This window comes from Anolis sagrei, chromosome 11 (genome assembly GCF_037176765.1).
Source record: "Anolis sagrei isolate rAnoSag1 chromosome 11, rAnoSag1.mat, whole genome shotgun sequence".
NCBI lineage: Eukaryota > Metazoa > Chordata > Lepidosauria > Squamata > Dactyloidae > Anolis > Anolis sagrei.
The window spans coordinates 29,493,826-29,517,671 of record NC_090031.1 but is presented as its reverse complement, the minus strand read 5'-3'; the positions used below and the strand labels follow the sequence as shown (position 1 = coordinate 29,517,671).

At 42.0% G+C, this 23,846-nt stretch overlaps 2 protein-coding genes and 1 long non-coding RNA gene across 3 annotated transcripts; 2 read left to right on the top strand and 1 right to left on the bottom strand.

Moving 5' to 3' along the window:
* Positions 1–2,862: 2,862 nt before the first annotated feature.
* On the top strand, positions 2,863–5,436 carry LOC137097691 (uncharacterized). The gene is made up of 3 exons (XR_010910361.1): positions 2,863–3,003; positions 3,222–3,280; positions 5,166–5,436. It is a non-coding gene; the product is annotated as an uncharacterized lncRNA (long non-coding RNA).
* A 5,116-nt stretch (positions 5,437–10,552) lies between these two features.
* Positions 10,553–18,328, bottom strand: TAX1BP3 (Tax1 binding protein 3). The gene is made up of 4 exons (XM_060756838.2): positions 18,211–18,328; positions 13,142–13,261; positions 12,102–12,179; positions 10,553–10,938 (listed from the first exon to the last, which is right to left on the bottom strand). The coding sequence occupies exons 1-4, from the start codon at positions 18,247–18,249 to the stop codon at positions 10,789–10,791; spliced, it is 387 nt and encodes a 128-aa protein (XP_060612821.2). The 5' UTR covers positions 18,250–18,328; the 3' UTR covers positions 10,553–10,788.
* Positions 18,329–18,897: 569 nt separating this feature from the next.
* On the top strand, positions 18,898–23,572 carry EMC6 (ER membrane protein complex subunit 6). The gene is made up of 2 exons (XM_060756839.2): positions 18,898–18,998; positions 22,942–23,572. The coding sequence occupies exon 2, from the start codon at positions 22,979–22,981 to the stop codon at positions 23,315–23,317; it is 339 nt and encodes a 112-aa protein (XP_060612822.1). The 5' UTR covers positions 18,898–18,998; positions 22,942–22,978; the 3' UTR covers positions 23,318–23,572.
* The last annotated feature ends 274 nt before the right edge of the window (positions 23,573–23,846 follow it).

Sequence of the window (23,846 nt, the reverse complement as noted above, 5' to 3'; positions counted from 1 at the left end):
GGGATCACGAGGGGGGTTTCAGAGGGGTCGCCAAAGACCATCCCAAAACATCTCTTTCTGATGGTCTGAGGAACCCCTTTGGCAGAGAAGGCTGACGCTCTCTCCGCCTGTCCTTCTCTCCCTTTTTGGAAACAGACGGCGAATCCTCCCACCAGAAGCCCTCCTCCGCTGTGATTGGCTGGCTTCTCGGCCAAGGGGAGGGCTGTTTCTGAGACCCCAAACAGGGAGGGGAGAGCAGGCGTGCTTGGCGTGTGGCAGCGTAGTGCGAGGGAGAGCGTGTGAGGCTGGAGGGAGGCTCATGCCAGCGAGTCCCTTCAAGATATGGGGGTCTCTGCCATTGGTGGGGTTCAGAATGCTCTGTGATTGTAGGTGAACTATAAATCCCAGCAACTACCATCCCCAAATGACGAAATCAATCTCCCCAACCTCACCAGTATTCAAATTTGGGCATATCGGGTATTTGTGCCAAATTTGGTCCCGTGAATGAAAATACATCCTGCAGATCAGGCATTGACGTGACGATTCAGATCTCTTCCAACTCCTATTATTCTATGATTCTTTGCAGTTGCCCTAATACTGGAAGAAGCGGGCCCTTGGCCCTTGGCCCTGCACCATCCGGTGGAGCCCCGGCGTCTCTTCTCCCTCAGTGCCAAGCGCAGTGGAGACTTTGTGGTGAAATCGTGCGTAGCTGGGTGGGGGGTTTCTCTACTTGAAACCAAATGAGACTTTAGGGGGGTCAACAAACAGAGCCAGGCAAGAAGACCCCTGGGGCCAGTCTCGCCCCTTTGTGATTAAATTAAAATGTGACCAGAGAAATTCCCTGTTTACCAGGCCAACTCAGAAAAATAAACAAAGAATTTCCAGTTGCTATTGTCCATGTCTGTGATAAGGTTGGTTTCGAGGGAACAGCAGCCCCCTCGGGCACTGAGTGGTTTTTCCTGGTCGCCTTTTTTGGGGCAAAGGGCAAGGGTAAAAGGGGGGGGGGGCAAAAGATATTTCATAGCAAGATACATACATTCAAATCATAAGCATTTCATAGCAACAAAACCCCATCTTTGTCCCACATCCCATGTATATTTAATAAGAGGATTAATTTTTATGAAGAAGCCTGAAGTCCAATGTTTTAAAAGGTCTTTGAGGAAAGTTCATGAGGGAGATAGTATGTACTGAAGTCCAAGACATGCAGGCAGAGAGTCCATGATCATTGGGAAGGCTGGCAGATGAAACCCCAGCTGTGCTGCAACTGATTCACACTTTGGTCCTTGGGAAACTACAACTCTCATGAAGGGCAGAAGTCCCAAGATCCAGCCATTTCCCAAAAGCCTCGTGGGGTCCTTGTTGTTGTTAGTGCCTTGGCAGTGTAACCCAGACTTAACCCCTATTGTGCAGTCTGGTACCTTTGTCCTTTGCAGAACTATAAGTCACCATCCCTTGTTTTGGGGGGGGGGGGCATGCTTGACGTCATACTGAGAGACGAGGCCAATGCTCTCCCTCCTCCTCTTCCCCTTTTTTCCTAGACCTGCCGCTCTGCTCGCCCTCCCTGGGCCCAAGTGCCTATTTAAGACCAAGCATTGTAACCCTGCTCTGTTGCCGGCCAGCTCCAGCTCCAGCTCGACCTTTTCCCCATCGTATTCCTTCCCAAGGTAAGAGGTGCTTCATGTGAAAACCGTTTGCTTGGGGGTTAATGGGTCATGGGGGCTCTGTGTGCCAAGTTTGGTCTTTATCGGTCATTGGATGAGGGTCGCAGTGGTCTCAGGAAGTGAGTGAAAGTACTGCAAATGCCATCATCTGTGGTCTGTACTCCCCCAAACCACACCAGGATCTAAAGTGGGTCATGGCGGATCTGTGTGCCAAGTTTTGTCTAGATCTGTGATTTGTGGGGGCCACAGTGTTCTGTGGAAAGTGAATCGGGTGAAGGTACTGCAAATCCCATGTCCCTGGTCCATCCTCCCCCAAACTACACAAGGATGTCAAATGGGGTATGTGGGCCCTGTGTGCCAAGTTTGGTCTTGATCCGTCATTGGTGTGGGTCACAGTGGTCTCAGGAAGTGAGTGAAGGTACTGCAAGTCCCATCATCCATGGTCCGCCCTCCTCCAAACTGCACCAGGATGTAGAATGGGTCATGGGGGCTCTGTGTGCCAAGTTTGGTCTTTATCCATCATTGGTGTGGGTCACAGTGGTCTCAGGAAGTGAGTGAAGGTACTGCAAGTCCCATCATCCATGGTCCACCCTCCTCCAAACTGCACCAGGATGTAGAATGGGTCACGGGGGCTGTGTGTGCCAAGTTTGGTCTTGATCTGTCATTGGTGGGCGCCACAGTGGTCTGTGGGAACCAAAGCGTTTGAAAGTACTACAAATCCCATCATCTGAGGACTGTGCTCCCTGACCTTCCTTCTACGCTGCAGAGACACAGATGCTATCCCACAATTTCTCGCAGCCAAAAGGACTTTCAGAACACTGCAGGCTCATCGGATCTATAACATACAGCATTTGAAAACCTATGGCCGGGCCAAATGTAATAATTAAAATTTAAAATGCTGGGTATGAACAACTAGGATAGGGTTTTCAAAGAGTGTTGAGGGCATGCAGACAATCCTAAATCAATATTAAAGTGCATTTGAGGACATAGTTTTCCTTATTCTGGGAAGGCACACTGGAACAACCACGTTTTCAGGCTCCTCCTAAAGACTGCCAGCATTGGGGCATGTCTGATGCCCTTAGGGAGTGAATTCCAGAGTCGAGGGGCCACCACCGAGAAGGCCCTCTCACTCTTCCCCACCAATCGTGCCTGCGAAGGAGGTGGGAGCGTGAGCAGGGCCTCTCCGGATGATCAAAGAGATCGTGTGGGTTCGTATACAGAGATGCGGTCACGCAGAAGGAGCCTCTTGGATCCAGGGCTTCTTTGGGAGCGTGCGAATGGCCTCCTTTTTCTTTTCCTCCTTCCAGAGGAGGATGCCGCAATACCGATGGCCCTCTTCCAAGCCGTATGTTCCACTGAAAACGTAAGTGCCGCATGTCAGGCGGGAGCTTCCTTTCTCCGTCCCTCTTCCGATTGCTTTGAGGAGGCCGGGAGGAAGGCGACAACGCTCTCCGGAGGCAGAGCAGGATCGTTTACGTTGCTCTCGGCCTCCTTGACGGACGGGGGTTGAGAGTGGGGTGGGGGGCGGAAGGGCCTGCAGCCCCCAACCCAACGGAGAGCTTCCTCTTCCCTTCCTCACAGGAGTCAGAAGATGGATGAAGTCGACAAATTAGAAGAAGAGCCCATGGAATTGGATGAGGGTGAGTCGGAGGCGCGGGAGGGAGGGAGGAGGCAGGTGTATTTTTCTGAGTATTTAGGCACCTTAAGCAGGTTTGTGCTGTCACGCGCTGGGCCTGTGAAAAGGTCTGTAGACAGGACGTGTTTTCTATATGCCCAACGGGACGCCGGGGTGCCTCGGATGAGAGGTCCTTTGGATTTCCCTATACAAAGTTCTTTAGAGGCTTAGAAAGTTCTTTATTGGTGCTTAAATTTTCAATCAATCAAACAAACACTTCAAGGTTTTGTAACAACTGGTGGCTTTCTTAATCTTGGCCACTTTCTTCATGAACCGTTTCTTCACTATCAGGGAAATCCTTTTGACCCCTCCCTGGGCAATCTGTATTTAGGCTTTGCTGGCGTGGGGCCCCTACACCCGGTACCAATTGGCGTTATGGCTGCCGGGAGAGGTCCTTACCAGGCCAAAGTCTCTGTGTAGATTTCCAAGAGGAAAGAAGTCCTTTGTTTCCCAGCGAAGGCTGGCTGTCAAGCTGTGGGCCCAAATTCCCCCCGCAAAAGAAAGAGCGGTAAAAGACAAAGCTTTCTACAGGTGGAACTGATTGACGTCCTGTACGAAAGGCTTCTCTGGGTGAACTGAAACTAGAGCTCCCCTTTCCCCTCCTTAACCCAGAAAAAGGGGCGGAACTACAGAACAATGATTGATGGGCTGTTGGCCCTATGATTGCAAACCAAGGGAAGCCACCTTATTGCAAAATGCATGCCCTAAAGGATTTCATACAAACAAGCCAAGAAAGAAAAGGAAATGGGAACTCCTGGTACAGCCGTACAAGCACAAGGTTCATCCCTAGTTCAGCTGCAGTCAATCTTGCCCGCCGAAATCTTCGGCCCAGCTCCCTGCCCACCTAGCGGATCAAAAACAGCAATTTCAGTCTGTGAATAGGAACCGCATTCAGCGGGAAGGTATTTGAGACATGGCGATAGAAGCAGGCGTGCCTGTTGCTTAGCCACGCCTCAGTCTGAGAGCGCTCTCAGTGTGAGAGCAGCCCCTCTGTGTGGGAGGAAAAGCCTTAGTGGGAGTAGGCCTCACTGTGGGTCATATCATCCGGATTCAGCAGGGAGGTATTTGAGGCATGGCGATAGAAGCAGGCGTGCCTGTTGCTTAGCCACGCCTCAGTCTGAGAGTGCTCTCAGTGTGAGAGTAGCCCCTCTGTGTGGGAGGAAAGGCCTTAGTGGGAGTAGGCCTCACTGTGGGTCATATCATCCGGATTCAGCAGGGAGGTATTTGAGGCATGGCGATAGAAGCAGGCGTGCCTGTTGCTTAGCCACGCCTCAGTCTCAGAGCGCTCTCAGTGTGAGAGCAGCCCCTCTGTGTGGGAGGAAAGGCCTTAGTGGGAGTAGGCCTCACTGTGGGTCATATCATCCGGATTCAACAGGGAGGTATTTTAGGCATGGAGATAGAAGCAGGCGTCCCTGTTGCTTAGCCACGCCTGAGTCTGAGAGTGCTCTCAGTGTGAGAGCAGCCCCTCTGTGTGGGAGGAAAGGCCTTAGTGGGAGTAGGCCTCACTGTGGGTCATATCATCCGGATTCAGCGGGGAGGTATTTGAGGCATGGAGATAGAAGCAGGCGTCCCTGTTGCTTAGCCACGCCTCAGTCTGAGAGCACTATCAGTGTGAGAGCAGCCTCTCTGTGTGGGAGGAAAGGCCTTAGTGGGAGTAAGTCTCACTGTGGGTCACATCATCCGGATTCAGCGGGGAGGTATTTGAGGTATGGCAATAGAAGCAAGCGTGCCTGTTGCTTAGCCACGCCTCAGTCTGAGAGCGCTCTCAGTGTGAGAGCAGCCTCTCTGTGTGGGAGGAAAGGCCTTAGTGGGAGTAAACCTCAGTGTTGGTCATATCATCTCTTTCGTAGTTTTCCTTCCACAGCCTTTTCCAGGCTTGGATATTCTTCGGAGGGTGTCTTCAGGCCACAGTCATACCCTAGACATCACAGGCGAGGAAGCTAATTTCTGATGCAGATTTCCCCCACATGGTTGCCATCACTGCCTCCTGCCAAGGACATGGAAGTTATTGAAGCCGGGGCCTTCTCCTCTGTATTCGCTGCCACTCTGCCTTCAAGCGCCATCAACAAGCACTCCCAAGTTTTAATTTTTGCACTTGTTTTGGCTTTTTAAAAAATGTCACAGTTGTTTATATTAATTAATGTTTACTTGTTAGCTTAATTATTCGAAAATAAGAGGGGCTGGGGAGGGAGCGTGTGTGTGTGTGAATATTTCTTTATACAAAGATGTTTATACTTCTGTTAATAAAAATTAATATATGTTATTTGAACCTACTTTGGTGTGGCTGCATGGTTTTCTGGCCTCTGGGTTAAGTGTCCGACTCTGTCTGAAGTTGGCTTGACCAACTCGCCAAGGAATAATATAATAATAATAATAATAATAATTCATAATGATAATGTATCCCTTTTGGTCCAACGACCCATAGCCATGGGGTTTGTGTGAGGTGTATGGCACGAGCTAGAGATCATGACAGGAGGACACACAGCTTTGTCTGGAAACCCATGGGCTTTGGATCTGGACCGGCCTTGATCAGGGCTTCACCTTCCATATTATAGATCTATCATTGCACTTCCCTGCCTGGCCACTTGAGGGCAGCAAAGGATTGCAGATCAGAATCTCAAGGCAAGGGCAACTATTCCTGTGTCCACAAGAGGGCAGCAAAGGGAATGACCATTAGCATTGGGCCATGGCTATTTCAAATAATAATAATAATAATAATAATAATAATAATAATAATAATAATAATGGCTGGAGGTTTAGCACAGCAGGTAAATTATCAGCAACTAGAAGATCTATAAACCGAAAGGTTGCAAGTTCAAAGCCCCAGGTCGGCGTGAGTGGCCAACCGTCAGCCCTGCTCACTGTTTACCTAAGCAGTTCAAAAACAGCTTTAGCTGTAATTAGAGAAATTAGGTACCGCTAAAAGCAAGGGAGGTGTTTTACAACACTATAAAGAAAAAGATCAGAAAATGGTGAATGAGGAAGTCTTCGTCATAGAGGAGGGAGCGACAGCACCCCCGGTGGACTCGAGCCCAACCGTCCATGGCATCAAAACAACACCTCCTTCTGTGCTGTCTGTCTGTGTACTGTCTATACAAACGGCGTTGAATGTTTGCCGTGTATGTGTACTTGTGATCTGCCCTGAGTCCCCTTCAGGGTGAGAAGGGCAGAATATAAATAAAGTGCTATTATTATTGTTGTTGTTGCTGTTCATTCGTTCAGTCGTCTCCGACTCTTCGTGACCTCATGGACCAGCCCACGCCAGAGCTCCCTGTCGACCGTCACCACCCCCAGCTCCTTCAAGGTCAGTCCAGTCACTTCAAGGATGCAATAATAATGATGATTATTACATCCTGGGAATTAATATTAATATTATTATTTCTCCTCTTCTGCCCAAGAGTGCTGGGGCCTTGCCAAACTACAACCCTCAAAATGTCCTAATTTAAGAAATCCCTCCATTTTGGCCCACCGCCTGGAGAAAGATGGTTTGGTTGTTTACTCCTGGGAGGCCTAATTTAACCAGGGTCTGAGCCAGATAGTGCCGGGACCATGCCAAACTACCATTCCCAGGAGCCCGGAATGCAGGCAGACCTAGTTTGGGTTCAGTGAAAAAAAATCTTTTATTCTCTCTTAATAATAATAATAATAATAACCATCATCATCATCATCATCTTGGGAGTTAGAGTTTTGCAAGGCTCTTTGCCTCCTCTGAAAAAGAGTGTTGATACCTCGCCAAACTACAACTCCCACCATCCCATACGACCTCTGCAACAGCTAAATACTATGGGAGCCTGGGAGGCGTAGTTCTCCAAGGACTTTCGCCTCCCCTGCCAACCTACACCTCCAAGGATTCCATAGCAATATGCTGTAGAAGTTCAACTAGGGGGGTCACACAGCACTGCCCCCTATCAGAGAACAATGGGACCCCTATCAGAGAAGAATGGGACCACGGCAAACTACAAATCCCAGCAGCCCAGAGCAGGGAGCCACAGCAATTGCAAGCAGTGACAAAAGGTGCCTTTGTTGCACCTTTGCAATGGGGTGAGTCACTGCCATGATTCAGCAGAGAAGCCCTTACAAAACTACAACTCCCAGGAGTCTAGCACTGAGCCATGGCACTAGGTGTGGCTCAAGGCTGCACTCCCCTCTTTGGCCACTGGATGGCGGCAAAGGGCTGCAGATCAGAATCTCAAGGCAAGGGCAATATTCCTGTGTCCACAGGAGGGCGCCAAAGGGCTTCACCTGACACCTGATTGAACCATGGCAATTTTAAATAATAATAGTAATAATAGTAATCATCATCATCATCATCATCATCTTGGGAGTTATAATTTTCCAAGGCCTTCCACCTACAACTCTCACCATCACATACAACCTCTGCAGCAGCTCAATATGGGAGCCTGGGAGATCTAGTTTGCAATGCCTTTCCCCTTCTCTGCCAAACTGCAGCCCCCAGATTTCCACAGCATTGAGTCGTGGAAGTTCAAGTGTGTGTGTGTGTATTGGGGGGGGGGGTTTACATAGCATTGCCCCCTATCAAAGAATGATGAGACCAAGGCAAACTACAAATCCCAGCGAACCACAGCACAGAATATGCCAATCGGAAGTGATACTAAAACACGCCTTTGTTGTCCCTTTGCTGTGAGGTGAGTCACTGGAGTGATTCAGCAGAAAAGCCCTTGTAAAACCACAGCTCCCAGTATTCCATAGCTTTTCTTCCGCTCCTTCCCTTTTTCTCTTCTGCCTATTCTTCTATTCTTCCTCCTTTGCCTTTCCTTCTTTCTTCCTTTTTCTTGAGACCCTCTTTCCTTCTTTCTTCCTCCCTCCCTCCTCCTTTGCTCTCTCCTTCCCTTTCTTTTTCTCTTCATTTTTTCTCCTTCTTGTGCCTTTTCTCCATCCTTTCTTCCTCCTCTCCTTCTTTCCCTCTTTCCTTTCTTCCTTTTTCTTTGTGACCCTTTCCTTTCTCTCCCTCCCTCCTACTTTTCTCCTTTCTTTTTCTCTCTCCCTCCCCTTTTCTTCTCTCTTATGTCTTTCTTCCTCCCCTTTCCCTTTCTTGTGACTCTCTCCTCCTTCGTCCCTCCCTTCTCCTTTGCTCTCCTTCCCTTTCTTTTTCTTTCTTGTGCCCCTTTTCTCCCTTTCCTTTCTTCCTCCTCTCCTCCTTCTTTCCCTTTATCTTTCTTTTCTTTCTGTTGTAACTCTCGCCTTCTCTCTTGCTTCCTTCTTCTTTTGTGTCCCTTTCTTCCTCCTCTCCTTCTTTCCCTTTCTTCCTTTTTCTTGTGACCCTTTCTCCTTTTCTCTATCTCCCGGTCCCTTTTTCTTCTCTCACGTGTCTTTCTTCCTCCTTCTTTCCCTTTCTTGTGACTCTCTCCTTCTTTCTCCCTCCCTCGCTCTTTTCCTCCTTTCTTTCTCTCCTTCCCTTTCTTTTTCTCATGCCTCCTTTCTCCCTTCCATTTCTTATTTCTTTCCTCTTCTATTTCCCTTTCTCTCTCTCTCTTTGCACCCAATTAAATTAGCTCACATAACTAAATCAGAGCTGTTCAGCAGTGGAACTCTCTGCCCCGGAGTGTGGTGGAGGCTTTGAAACAGAGGTCCTTCGGGAGATGCTCGCGGGGTACAAATAAAGTTAATAATAATAATAATAATAATCTGTCGAGGGTGCTTTGAATGCAATTTTCCTGCTTCATGGCAGAATGGGGTTGGACTGGATGTCCCAGACGCCTATACGCCTATTGTGTACCACAATGTCACAAAATTCCCCGGGCATGTTTATCCCTGTCACAGCGAGTACCACAAGAAACGCAGGCGCCCGCCTGTCCGTCAGAAAGCCTTGATTGGCTGGTTTATTATTGTCATAGCAAATGATCAACATCCCTTCGAAACAAGGCGAGTGCGGTGAATCACGAGTTCAGTGTTTTGTGCGCAAAAAACCACAAAATCCCCCTTCCCTACCCAAAAAAGAAAAGAATCATACATTTTTATCAAAACCTTGGAATCGGAAGTACAAAAAGGACACAGTGATCAAGAGGCATCTAGTGGTCGCGGCCGCTCTGTTTACACCCCGTCGGACAGAGAATCAATGCTGCCCAAGTCAAGAGAGAGAAAGAGCAGTAATATACTGAAATAAGTTAGTGATCTCAATGTATAGGAAAGCGGGGAGAAAGAGGGGGCGTATTTACAGTATATTCCAAAATACCGGATTTGAAGGAACTCACAGCAGGCGCCAAAAAGCCTCTTCTCAATATGGGAAGTTACAAATGCCCTGTTTGTGGATTGATTGACATACGAAATGGCACTCGGGTGGCTTTTCAGAATCTTTGATGGTAGGATTTCCTAGTTTGAGCTTCCTAGGTAAAATATATGAGGGTTGAATGAAAAGCAGGTACTGGCTTGTTCAGTAGACTCTCGTCTACTGTTCCATTTTGGCAAGAAGCTTTAGCATTGAATGGTTGTGTTGTTAAAGTGAAAAGTAATGCCTCCACTTTCGTAACTCCTCAACAGATGGCAGTACTGGTATGCGGCAGGTACTGGCTTGTTCAGTAGACTCTCCTCTATAGTTCTATTTTGATAGGAAGCCTTAGCATTGAATGGTTGTGTTGTTAATTGACTTAAGCAATGTGCAGTCCTTGAATTCTTGACAGCAGAAGGTGTCACCTCAACATCTTTGAACTTACTCACTCAACGACACACAGTACTCATATCAACACAATCACCATCAACAGTTTGCATTCCCCAACGAATCTCCTTTGGGGTGACACCTTTGGGGTGACACCTTCTGCTGTTGCTTAAGTCGCACTGACCGACTGTCTGCACAGGGTTCCATACTTTGCACTTTACCAACACAACCGTTCAATGCTAAGGCTTCCCACCAAAATGGAACTGTAGAGGAGAGTCTACTGAACAAGCCAGTACCTGCCGCATACCGGTACTGCTATCTGTTGAGGAGTTACGAAGGTGGAGGCATTACTTTTCACTTCAACAACAAAACCATTCAATGCTATGGCTTCCCGCCAAAATGGAACTGTAGAGGAGAGTCTACTGAACAAGCCAGTACCTGCTGCATACAAGTACTGCCATCTGTTGAGGAGTTACGAAGGCGGAGGCATTACTTTTCATTCAACCCTTGTAGTAAACTCGGAGGAAGCGATAAGGCAGGACATGGATTCAAAGCAGGCATGGTCCAACTTTGGCCCTCTGGGTGTTTTGGACTTCAACTCCCACAATCCCTAACAGCCTACTGGCTGTTAGGGATTGTGGGAGTTGAAGTTCAAAACACTCAGAGGGCCAAAGTTGGACTATAACTGATTTATGTTAAGCCACGGAAAGTTCCCATCGTCCAAAAGAGGAAGTTTGCAAAAACTGCGAATTCCAACGGGCCGGTTCTCTGGCAGCGGGTGCCATCTTGGGAGAGGCATGGGGCCCTGCCTCTGCCAAGATGGCGCCAGTCTCCTTCTCCTTCTCCTCCTCCAATGCGACTCAATGGCAAGTGGGGCCCATCATGGATTGCTGGACAGCCTTCTGGAGGGAGTGCCTGGTCACCAGGAGCCGGACCACTTCCTCGTTGCGCTTGGTCAGCCGCTTCCGCGCCTGGTCGTGTGTCACCATGGTCATGTCCCACCCGTTCACCTGGATAGGGTTATATATTTAAATTGAATTATATGTGTTAAAGAAAGGGTTATATGTAATATAAAATATATAATTATAATATAGTGTTATTATTAGTATTATATTATTAGCATAGCACAATATCAGTGTCATATATTACTATATTGTACTATACCATCATATTGTAATATTATTAGCAATATTACATGTAATATAAAATATATAATTATAATATTGTATTATTATTAGTATCATATTATTAGCATAGCACAATATTAGTATTATATATTACTATATTGTATTATACAATTATATTGTAATATTATTAGTAATATTACATGTAATATAAAATATATAATTATAATATTGTATTACTATTAGTATTATATTAATAACATAGCACAATATCAGTGTTAGATATTACTATATTGTACTATACCATTCTATTGTAATATTACATGTAATATAAAATATATAATTATAATATTGTATTATATTAGTATTATTATATTATTAGCATAGCACAATATCAGTGTCATATATTGACATATCAGTGTCATATATTGTATTATACCATTATATTGTAATATTATTAGCAATATTACATGTAATATAAAACATATAAATATTATTGTATTATTATTATTATATTAGCATAGCACAATATCAGTGTTAGATATTACTATATAGTATTATACCATTATATTGTAATATTATTAGTAATATTACATGTAGTATAAAATATATAATTATAATATCATATTATTATTAGTAATACACTATAATAATATTATATGTATATACAATATTATATTTTTACATTACATTATGTTATATTATTACATGTAATAAAATATATTAGATATATTATAAATATATCTATATATATATAGATATATTAGATAGAACAATATCAGTGTTAGATATTACTATATAGCATTATACCATTATATTGTAATATTATTAGTAATGTTACATGTAATATAAAATATATAATTATTATATCATATTAGTATTGTATTACTTTATACTATAAATATTACATGTATATACAATATATTACACACACACACACACACATATATATAATCATATTGTATTATATTTGGCCCAGGTCTGATCTATATACGCACACTGGCCAGGAAACAGGCCGATTGAAAACAAACCCGAAGGGCGAGGCTCACCTGCATGATCTTGTCTCCCACCTGAAGCCCCGCCACTTCCGCCGGGCCGCCCTCCGTCACTCGGGTCACATAAATGCCCTGAAAGAGAAGGACAAGAGCATTGGTCAGGCTTGCCAATGCATAGAAATACAAAGCCACCAAAACAGGGGTGCAGGCTGTCAAGCCCATAGGCAAAGGGGTGATTTAGGGGTTCAAACTACCCCAAAGTTGTTGTTGTTGTTGTTATTATGAGACTCCTAAAGCTGGAAGAGACCTCAAGGGGTCATCCAGTCCAAGTTCCTTCTGCCAGACATGAAGATGGAATTATTCTTATTATTCTTCTTATTATTATTAGTTGGAAGAGACCTCAAAGGGCCATCCAGTCCAAGATTCTTCTGCCAGACAAGATGGAATTATTATTATTATTATTATGAGACTCCTAAAGTTGGAAGACACCTCAAGGGCCATCTAGTCAAAGCTCCTTCAGTAAGAAAAGATGGAATAATAATAATTATTATTATTATTATTATTATGAGACTCCTAGAGTTGGAAGAGACCTCAAGGGCCATTCAGTCCAAGCTCCTTCTGTAAGACAAGATGGAATTATTATTATTACTATTACTATTATTATTATTATTATTATTATTATTATTATTATTATTATTATGAGACTCCTAGAGTTGGAAGACACCTCAAGGGCCATCCAGTCCAAGCTCCTTCAGTAAGAAAAGATGGAATTATTATTATTATTATTATTAATAATAATATTATTATTATTCTCCTAGAGTTGGAAGAGACCTCAAGGGGCCATCCAGTCCAAGATTCTTCTGCCAGACAAGAAGATGGAATAATAATAATAATAATAATAATAATAATTATTATTATTATTATTATTATTATTATGAGACTCCTAGAGTTGGAAGAGACCTCAAGGGGCCATCCAGTCCAAACTTCTTCTGCCATACAAGGAGATGGAATTATATTATTATCATTATTATTATTATTGGTGTCTTTGAGGGCCCTTCAGTACAACCATATGACCCAGAATACCAAGCGCTGACCTTGTCGGTCTTGTCCTCGGAAAAGGGGTTCTGGGAGGGGTCCTGGTCAATGCCGCCCCCGATGCTGAAACCCAGGATGAGGTTTTCCCCTTGGCGGAGTTTGTGGATCTCGACCCTTTGCTGGAAAACAGGAAGGAGAAAGGAGAGAGAAAAGAGGCAGAAAGGTCAGTCGGATGGCACAGCCCAGGTTGGAGTAAGCTCCCGACTATTTGTCTAGCTTGTTGTCGACCTTTACAGCCCGAAAGACAGACTGGTTTCTTTCCCTGGACATCCTTCAGGGCAAAGAATCTTTCCCTTCAGTTTTAGAGTACGTAAACAAGCTGCCCTTTCACAAAAAGCAAAGTCTAATGCTGGCGATGATCTCATGGGCAGACCCTTGGACAAAGAGATAAAAGAGAGAGCCGGCAGCCAAACAAGGAAGCATCAGGCCCTTCCATGCTTGGCACGAACCAAAGACAGAAAAGGACATTCTTCTCATGTAATACAGTGGTAACTAGAACTTTCTGCCCCTTTGGTGACTTCCTGCCATGGGTACATTAGTATACACGACTATATTCATATTACTTTAAAATTACTATTATTACACTATATATTACTGCCATTATATTATCATATATTATATTATGATAATATCAATATAATAAAATAAATATAGAATACAGCAATACAATAACAGTAAGGATAAAGTAATATATACTATAGCAATAGCAATAATAAAATAAAAACATAATAATAGCAAACAATAGTATGCAATCACAGTACGAAGTAATATAAAATAATATATCTATATAAATAAAAATGTACTATTGCCATTGGATCCCCCACATACGACCTAGCAAAATTTCTTGCTGCACAGTTACAAAGCCATATTGGGCTCACTGCACACTACATCAAGGACTCAGCCCACTTCATAGAAAAAATCAGCAATCTCAAGCTAAATACAAACGACAAACTGATCAGCTTCGATGTGGTATCTCTATTTACTATGGTCCCGGTAGCAGACACCATGGCACTCATCAACCAGAGGTTCCCAGAAGACATCACGGCTCTGTTTCACCATTGCCTTACCACCAGTTACTTTCAGTGGGACAATGAATTCTACGAACAGAAAGATGGAGTAGCTATGGGGAGCCCTCTCAGCCCGGTCATAGCTAACTTCTACATGGAACACTTTGAAAAACAAGCCCTGGAGACAGCAACCAAAAAGCCCATGATATGGTTCAGATATGTGGATGACACCTTCACCATTTGGAGCCATGGAGATGAAGAACTCAACAGGTTCCTGGACCATCTGAACAGCATCCACCCAAACATCCAGTTCACCATGGAAATAGAAAATGAAGGAAGACTGCCTTTTCTAGATGTCCTAGTCATCCGCAAACCAGATCAACAATTGGGTCACACCGTCTACAGAAAACCCACACACACAGATAGATATCTACATAAAAACTCCAACCATCACCCAAGTCAAAAAAGAAGCACCATTAAAGCCTTGGCAGACCGTGCAAAAAGAATCTGCGAAGCCCACCTCCTCCAAGATGAACTTGAACCACCTCAACTGGGCTCTCCAGGCCAATGGAGACTCCACCTCAGACATCAGAAGAGCTTCAAGACCAAGAACAAGCCACGAGAGTAAAGATGAAGATCCACCCAGAGGAAAAGTGTTCCTGCCATACATCAAGGGAACCACTGACCGCAGAGGGAAGCTGATGAGGAAACACAACATACAAACCATCTACAAACCCACCAAGAAAATCCAACCAATGCTCCGTTCAGCAAAGGACAAGAGGGATCCTCTCACCTCTGCAGGAGTCTACCATTGTGTACCATGCAGCTGTGGACAAGTCTACATAGGGACCACCAAACGCAGCGCCCAGACACGCATCAAGGAACATGAAAGGCACTGCAGACTACTTCAACCAGAGAAGTCAGCCATAGCAGAGCACCTGATGAACCAGCCTGGACACAGCATATTATTTGAGAACACAGAAATGCTGGACCACTCCAACAACCACCATGTCAGACTACACAGAGAAGCCATTGAAATCCACAAGCATGTGGACAAATTCAACAGAAAGGAAGAGACCATGAAAATGAACAAAATCTGGCTACCACTATTAAAAAAACTCTAAAATTATAACAGCTAAACAACAGAGAGGAAAAAACCAGGCACAGATTAACACCTCCCAGCAACAGATTTTCCCAGGCTCAGGCAGACCTTCAAATGCTAATGAAGGTGATCAGCTAAACATTCACACCTAACTGCAGCAGGGAAGAGCTCTTTGCCCCACCCCAGCCATTCCACAGATATATAAACCCATTGTCCTAATTCCAACAGACCTCACACCTCTGAGGATGCTTGCCATAGATGCAGGCGAAACGTCAGGAGAAATGCCTCTAGAACATGGCTCTATAGCCCGAAAAAAACCCCACAAGAACCTAATGTACTATTTGTTTGTGGCATCAACATAACTCAAAAACCACTGGATGAATTGACACCAAATTTGGACACAAGACTAAAAAAAAAATAGATTTTGTCATTTGGGAGTTGTAGTTGCTGGGATTTATAGTTCATCTACAATCAAAGAGCATTCTGAACCCCACCAACAATGGAATTGAACCAAACTTGGCACACAGTTTTCCCATGACCAGCAGAAAATACTGGGTTTGGTGGGCATTGACCTTGAGTTTGGGAGTTGTAGTTCACTTACATCCAGAGAGCACTGTGGACTCAAATAATGATGGATCTGGACCAAACTTGGCATGAATATTCCATATGCCCAAATAGGAACACACATGGAGTTTGGGGGGAATAGACCTTGACACTTGGGAGTTGTAGATACTGGGATTTATAGTTTACCTACAATCAAAGAGCATTCTGAACCCCACAAACGACAGAATTGGGGCAAACTTCCCACACAGGACCCCCATGACCAACAGAAAATACTTAAGGCCATTCAGTCCAACTCCCTTCACCAGGGCAAGAAAACATCATCAAAGCCCTCCTGACAGAGAGCCATCCAGCTATAGATATAGATAGATATATATGATTCACACACTGAGAGATAAAGTATCATAGATTTGAAAGGGACCCCTAAAGAAAGACAATTACATGTTGTATGTTCCAGAGTAGGCAAACTAGACAATCTCTACGTCAACACTATCAAAGAAACATCAAGAAATACTGTTTATCCACAATCATAAAGACATTACATATATTAGAAACCAGCACTTTCTATTTCCTTTATTTTCCATATCACCAGACTGGGCCACAGAAACGCATAGCAGGGGACCGCTAGTAATATAATAAAATAAATATATACTACAGCAATACAATAACAGTAATATGTAAAGACAGTAATGATAAAGTAATATATATTATAGCAATAATAAAATAAAAACATAATAATAGCAAACAATAGTATGCAATCACAGTAAAAAGTAATATAAAATTGTATATATAATCTATATAAATAAAAATGTACTATTTGTTTGTGGCATCAACATAACTCAAAAACCACTGGATGAATTGACACGAAATTTGGACACAATATACCTATAAGGCCAACGAGTGGCCATCACTCATAAAAACAGTGAAAACACAGCGGAAGGGACTTAAAAAGCCAATAAAATAAAAAATACATTACAACACATGTGCAAAACTACATATATACACACAAACGCACATATATACACATATACACAAATATATACACACACAAAACACATATACAAAGACTGGGCCACAGCAATGCATGGCAGGGGATGGCTAGTGTATAATATAGTATAAAATAATAATATATAACATATTATTATTAATAATAATAAATATAAATATTATTTACTATTATATTTATAATATAAGAGCATACTAATATAAATGTAAAATAATAACATAACACAATAGTATAAAATATATAATATAAAATCATAATCTATAGTAATATAAAAATGTAAAAGAAACAAATATTCATTATTATATTATAATATAAGCAAAATATACTAGGGTAATAATATACATATAAAATAATATAAATATAAAATAATAATAGTAATAGGAGCGAATGCCTCTAGAATATGGCCATATAGCCCGAAAAAACCTACAACAACCCAATAATATAATAGTATGAAATAATAAACATATATTATAAAATACAAATAATGTGACATAATAATATAAAATAATACATATATTATAATATACAAATAATACATATATTATAATATACAAATAAAACATATATTTTCATATACAAGTAATGTGACACAATAATATAAAATAATACATATATTATGATATACAAATAAAACGTATATTATATTATACAAATAATGTGACATAATAATATAAAATAATACATATATTATAATACACAAATAATACATATATTATAATATACAAATAAAAATATATTATAATATACAAATAATGTGATATAATAATATAAAATAATAATAATATAACAGAATAAATTATAATTTAAATATACATTATTAATAAAATATACAAATATAATAATTTTAATATAATAGTATAATATAATATATAAAGAAGAATGCGATATAACAGTATAACAGTATAAAATAATAATAAAAATAATAACGTAAATATAAAATAATAAAATAATAATAATGTGTTAATGGTATAATATCAATATAAAATAAAAAATATAATATACAAATAATAATGTGATATTATAATGATAGTATAAAATAATAATATACATACAAAATAATGGACAAATAATAATAATATGGCATAATAATATAATAGAGCATAAATAATATTAATATAATATAAAAATAATAAATAAAGAGATATAATAGTATAAAATAATAATAAAATCATATAAAATAAAAAATAGCATAAAATAATAATAAATATATAATACTGTACAATAATAAGAATATAATAGAGCATAAATAATATTAATATAATATAAAAATAATAATAAAGAGATATAATTGCATAAAATAATAATAAAATAGCATAAAATAATAATAAATAATAATACTCTAAAATAATAATGATATAATATAGAATAAATAATATTAAAAGGCTAACTGACCACCACGGCGGTGACGGGCTGGCCCGGAATGTACGACATGCCCCTTCCTCTTCCTCTTCCGCTTCCGTTTCCTCCTTTCCTCCTTCCTTCCTCTTCTCAGACTGAACAAAAGCCTGAGGCGAGGCCACGCCCCCTTTGCCCCGCCTTCCTCTCGGCTCGCGCCCACTTTGGCCACGCCCCCTTCCCATCCTCGTCCTCTGATAGGCCGCTTCGCTAATAGAAAGCCACGCCCCTTTTCGCCTCATTGCTCCTTTCCACCTCCCACCTTAAGCCACGCCCCCTTCATCAATATTCAGAAAAGGGTCCGCCCCATCTCGGGTTTCCGTTCGTTTCTCAAACACAACTACAACTCCCACAATTCCTTTGATTGCAGATATTTAAAGCTTTCGGCCCATAAGAAAAAAAAACCCTTAAAGGAAATAATAATAATAATAAAATCCTAAACTTGTCCTTATTCACCATATCCTGAAAAGTTTTCGTACTTATGGAGTTAAAAGTTAGCGCAATGAAACGCGATAACGCGTTATCTCTATAGTATGGAGAGAGAGAGAGAGAGAGACAGTCCCAGGCCCTCATCTCTATGGTATGGAGAGAGACCGTCCCGACGCCATTTTGCCGGAAGTGCTACGAAAGAAGGCCGTTTTTCTCTCCCTATGGCCGGAAGAGAGGTGCTGACGTCACTGGTATCACTTTTTTTCAAGATGGCGGCGACTGCGGACTTCCGGTAAAGGCGGCTGAAGGAAAATCCTCGTTTGTGGTGATTTGACGGGAAAAGGAAATAGGAAAAGGTAAGGAAAATTGGATTTTGTGTATCTGTGGGAGAAAGAACTCTTGTCTGCTTGAGGCAAGCGTGAAAGTTGCCATTGGCCAACGTGATTAGCACTCAATAGCCTTGCAGCTCCAAAGCCTGGTTGCTTCCTGCCTCGGGGGAAATCCTTTGTTCGGAGGAGTTAGAACAACATTCAGAAAATATGGAATTCGAGGCAGGAAACAATCAGGGCCAGCTAACACCTCCCAACAAAGGGTCGTGTCCCCCCAGGCAGCAACCAGCCAGGCCTTGAAGCTGCCAGGCCATTCAGTGCTAATCAACTTCCTGCCTGGGTTAGAACAACATTCAGAAAACGTTAATTCGAGGCAAGAAACAATTAGGGCCAGCTAACACCTCCCAACAAAGGGGCCCCTCCCAGGCAGCAACCAGCCAGGCTTTGAAGCTGCTAGGCCATTCAGTGCTATTCAGCTTCCTGCCTGGGTTAGAACAACATTCAGAAAACGGACATTCCAGGCAGGAAACAATCAGGGCCAGCTAACACCTACCAATAATAGGTTCCGCCCAGGCAGCAACCAGCCAGGCTTTGAAGCTGCTAGGCCATTCAGTGCTAATCAACTTCCTGCCTGTTTTAGAACAATATTCAGAAAATGTTAATTCAAGGCAAGAAACAATCAAGGCCAGCTAACACCTCCCAACAAAGGGTTCCGCCCCCAGGCAGCAACCAGCCAGGCCTTGAAGTTGCTAGGCCATTCGATGTTAATCAACTTCCTGCCTGGGTTAGAACAACATTCAGAAAATGGATATTCCAGGCAGGAAACAATCAGGGCCAGCTAACACCTCCCAACAAAGCCCCCCCCCCCCCCAGACAGCAACCAGCCAGGTTTTGAAGCTGCTAAGCCATTCAGTGCTAATCAACTTCCTGCCTGGGTTAGAACAACATTCAGAAAGCGGACATTCCAGGCAGGAAACAATCAGGGCCAGCTAACACCTTCCAACAAAGGGTCGTGTGTCCCCAGGCAGCAACCAGCCAGGCTTTGAAGCTGCTAGGCCATTCAGTGCTAATCAACTTCCTGCCTGGGTTAGAACTACATTCAGAAAATGGATATTCCAGGCAGGAAACAATCAGGGCCAGCTAACACCTCCCAACAAAGGGTCGTGTCCCCCAAGGCAGCAACCAGCCAGGCCCTGAAGCTGCTAGGCCATTCAGTGCTAATCAACTTCCTGCCTGGGTTAGAACAACATTCAGAAAGCGGACATTCCAGGCAGGAAACAGTCAGGGCCAGCTAACACCTCCCAACAAAGGGTCGTGTCCCCCCAGGCAGCAACCAGCCAGGCTTTGAAGCTGCTAGGCCAATCAGTGCTAATCAACTTCCTGCCTGGGTTAGAACAACATTCAGAAAACGGACATTCCAAGCAGGAAACAATCAGGGCCAGCTAACACCTCCCAACAAAGGGTTCCACCCCCAGGCAGCAACCAGGCAGCCTTTGAATCTGCAAGGCCATTCAGTGCTGATCAAGGTGGCCAATGGCAACATTCATTGTCAAACAGACAAGAGTTCTTTCTCCCACCCTGGACATCATTCCACAGATATAGAAACCCCACTTGCCTGGTTTCCAACAGGCCTCACAATCTCTGAGGATGCCTGCGAGAAATGTGGGTGAAATGTCAGGAGAGAGTGCTTCTGGAACATGGCCAGACAGCCAGGAAAATTCACAACAACCCATTATGTATTCATCCATATTTATCACATTCTTACACCCTTCCCAATCCCAAGGGGGATTCAGTGCAAATGTGTGTGTGTATATAGATAGATAGATAGTAAAGGTAAAGGTAAAGGTTTTCCCCTGATATTAAGTCTCGTTGTGTCGAACTCTGGGGTGTGGTGCTCATCTCCATTTCTTAGCCAAAGAGCCGGCATTGTCTGTAGACACCTCCTAGGTCATGTGGCCAGCATGACTGCATGAAGCACTGTTACCTTCCTGCTGAAGTGGTACCTATTGATCTACTCTTATTTGCATGTTTTCGAACTGCTAGGTTGGAAGGAACTGGGGCTGACAGTGGGAGCTCATGCCGCTCCCCCGGTTCGAACTTGCAACTTTTTGGTCAGCAAGTTCAGCAGCTCACCACTTCAACCCACTGTACCTCATATATATATGTATACACATACACACACACACACACATATATATATGCAATTATATTTAATTATATAGCATTATTTATATTATTTATTTTATTATTTTTATATTATTAATAGTATGTAAGCAAAATAATATATACACATCATAACAATTACTCAAAGAATAATAAAAATAATATGCATAAATTTATATATAGATAGATAAACTATCATATATATATATATATATGTTTTATTGTTTTAGTGCTTGCTGATGTATTGTTTTAATTATGATTTATGTTTAATTGTGGTTTTATTATTGTAATTCTTTGTACTGGCACCGTATCGGTGCCCAATGTAAGGCATTGAATTTTGCCATTATTTATGGGTAAACCGCTTTGAGTCCCCCCAGGGGTGCGAAAGGCAGTATATAAATACTATAAATAAATAAATATGTAATTATTAAAAATAATATGTATAATATAATATGTATAAAATATATAATATAATATATAATATAATATGTATTATAATATAATATGTATTATAATGTAATATAATATGTATTATTATATAATATAATATAATATATATGTATAAAATAATATGTATTTTTATTATTACTAATATGTAATAACAAAAATAATAATCTATAATTAAATGGTATTTATATATTTATTTCTGGCATTTTTACCCCATCCTATCTCGACCTCCGCAGAGGGACTTGGGGCAGCTAAATTATATATAAAATTATATTAATTAAACTAATAATAATGTATATTGTTTTCTACGAATATGGGTGGTTGCTAGCCTCCTCTCTCCCTCCAACAGGTCTCTATGTGTGTATGTGTTTAAGTATGTGTGTGCAGTAGTAATTAAACCAATAATAATCTATATTATTTTCTATTATTGTGAATGGTTGGAATCTCTGTCTGGCAGGCCATATATATATGTGTGTGTATGTGTGTAATAGTAATTAAACCAATAACACTGTGAATAATTTTCTACGAATGTGAATGGTTGGAAGCCTCCTCTCTCTCCAACAGGCCTTTATGTGTGTATATATATGTGTGTGTGTAATAGTAAACTAATAATAATATATATTATTTTATATGAATGTAAAAATATATATATTATTATTCTCTCTCTCCAAAAGGCCTCTCTCTATGTGTGTGTATATATATATATATTTGTGTGTAATAGTAAACTAATAATAATATATATTATTTTATATGAATGTAAAAATAATATATATTATAATTCTCTCTCCAAAAGGCCTCTCTCTATGTGTGTGTGTATATATATATATATGTTTGTGTGTAATAGTAAACTAATAATAATGAATGTAAAAATAATATATATTATTATTCTCTCTCTCCAACAGGCCTCTCTACGTGTGTGTATGTATATATTTATGTGTAATAATAAACTAATAATAATAATATATTATTTTATATGAATGTAAAAATAATATATATTATTGTTCTCTCTCTCCAACAGGCCTCCCTCTATGTGTGTGTGTGTGTGTATACACATATATATATATTTGTGTGTAATAGTAAACTAATAATAATATATATTATTTTCTATGAATGTAAAAATAATATATATTATTATTCTCTCTCTCCAACAGGCCTCTCTCTGTGTGTGTATATATATGTTTGTGTGTAATAGTAAACTAATAATAATATTTTCTGTGAATGTAAAAATAATATACATTATTATTCTCTCTCTCCAACAGGCCTCTCTACGTGTGTGTATATATATATGTTTGTGTGTAATAGTAAACTAACAATAATGAATGTAAAAATAATATATATTATTATTCTCTCTTCCCAACAGGCCTCTCTCTGTCTCCGTCTCCTTCTGCGTTGGCGCCATGTCGGGGGCAGTGGCGATGTCGAGGCGGGAGGGTCCGCAGTTCATCAGCGAGGGGGCCGTGCGGGGCAACGCGGCCATCCTGGACTACTGCCGGACGTCGGTCTCGGCCCTCTCGGGCGCCACGGCCGGGATCCTGGGCCTGACCGCCCTGCACGGCTTCGTCTTCTACTTCCTGGCCTCGCTCCTGCTCTCGCTGCTCCTCGTCCTCAAGGCCGGGCGCCGCTGGGGAAAGTTCTTCAAGTCCCGGCGGCCCCTCTTCACCGGCGGGCTCATTGGCGGACTCTTCACCTACATCCTCTTCTGGACCTTCCTTTACGGCATGGTCCACGTCTATTAGGACACCGGAGCCGGAAACGCGGGCCGAACCCGTCCTGCGGGCCGTCAACCAAGCCTGCTTATTAAACACACTGGGAAATGTCTTGGTGTGAGAGTAGTAGCTCTCTCCCTCTACCCACCGTAGGATCCTAGAGTCCGAAGAGGCCCCCAAAGGCCATCCAGCTAACCTCATTAAACACAATGTAAATAGACCCTTGGAGGAGACCCTCAAAGGGCATTTAGTCCAGCCTGCTCATTAAACACAATGGGAAATCGCTTGGTGTGTGAGTAGTTGCTCTCTTTCTTGATCTGTCATAGCATCCTAGAGACCCTCAAAGGGCGTCCAGTCCAATACAATGGGAAATCTCTTGGTGTGAGTAATAGTTCCTCTATCCACCGTAGGATCCTTGAGTCGGAAGAGTCCCCCAGAGGGTATCCAGCCAAACCTCATTAAACATAATGTAAATAGTCCCTTGGAAGAGATCCTCAAAGGGCGTTCAGCCTAAACACAATGTAAATAATACATCACCCAGAGCTCTATCCATCGAAGG

Coding starts and splice junctions, on each gene's coding strand:
- TAX1BP3 (XM_060756838.2), bottom strand. CDS start 18,249: ATGTCGTACATTCCGGGCCAGCCCGTCACCGCCGTGGTG. Junction 13,262..18,210: donor AGCCCGTCACCGCCGTGGTG/GTCAGTTAGCCT, acceptor CCTGTTTTCCAG/CAAAGGGTCGAGATCCACAA. Junction 12,180..13,141: donor CCGAGGACAAGACCGACAAG/GTCAGCGCTTGG, acceptor CTTCTCTTTCAG/GGCATTTATGTGACCCGAGT.
- EMC6 (XM_060756839.2), top strand. CDS start 22,979: ATGTCGGGGGCAGTGGCGATGTCGAGGCGGGAGGGTCCGCAGTTCATC.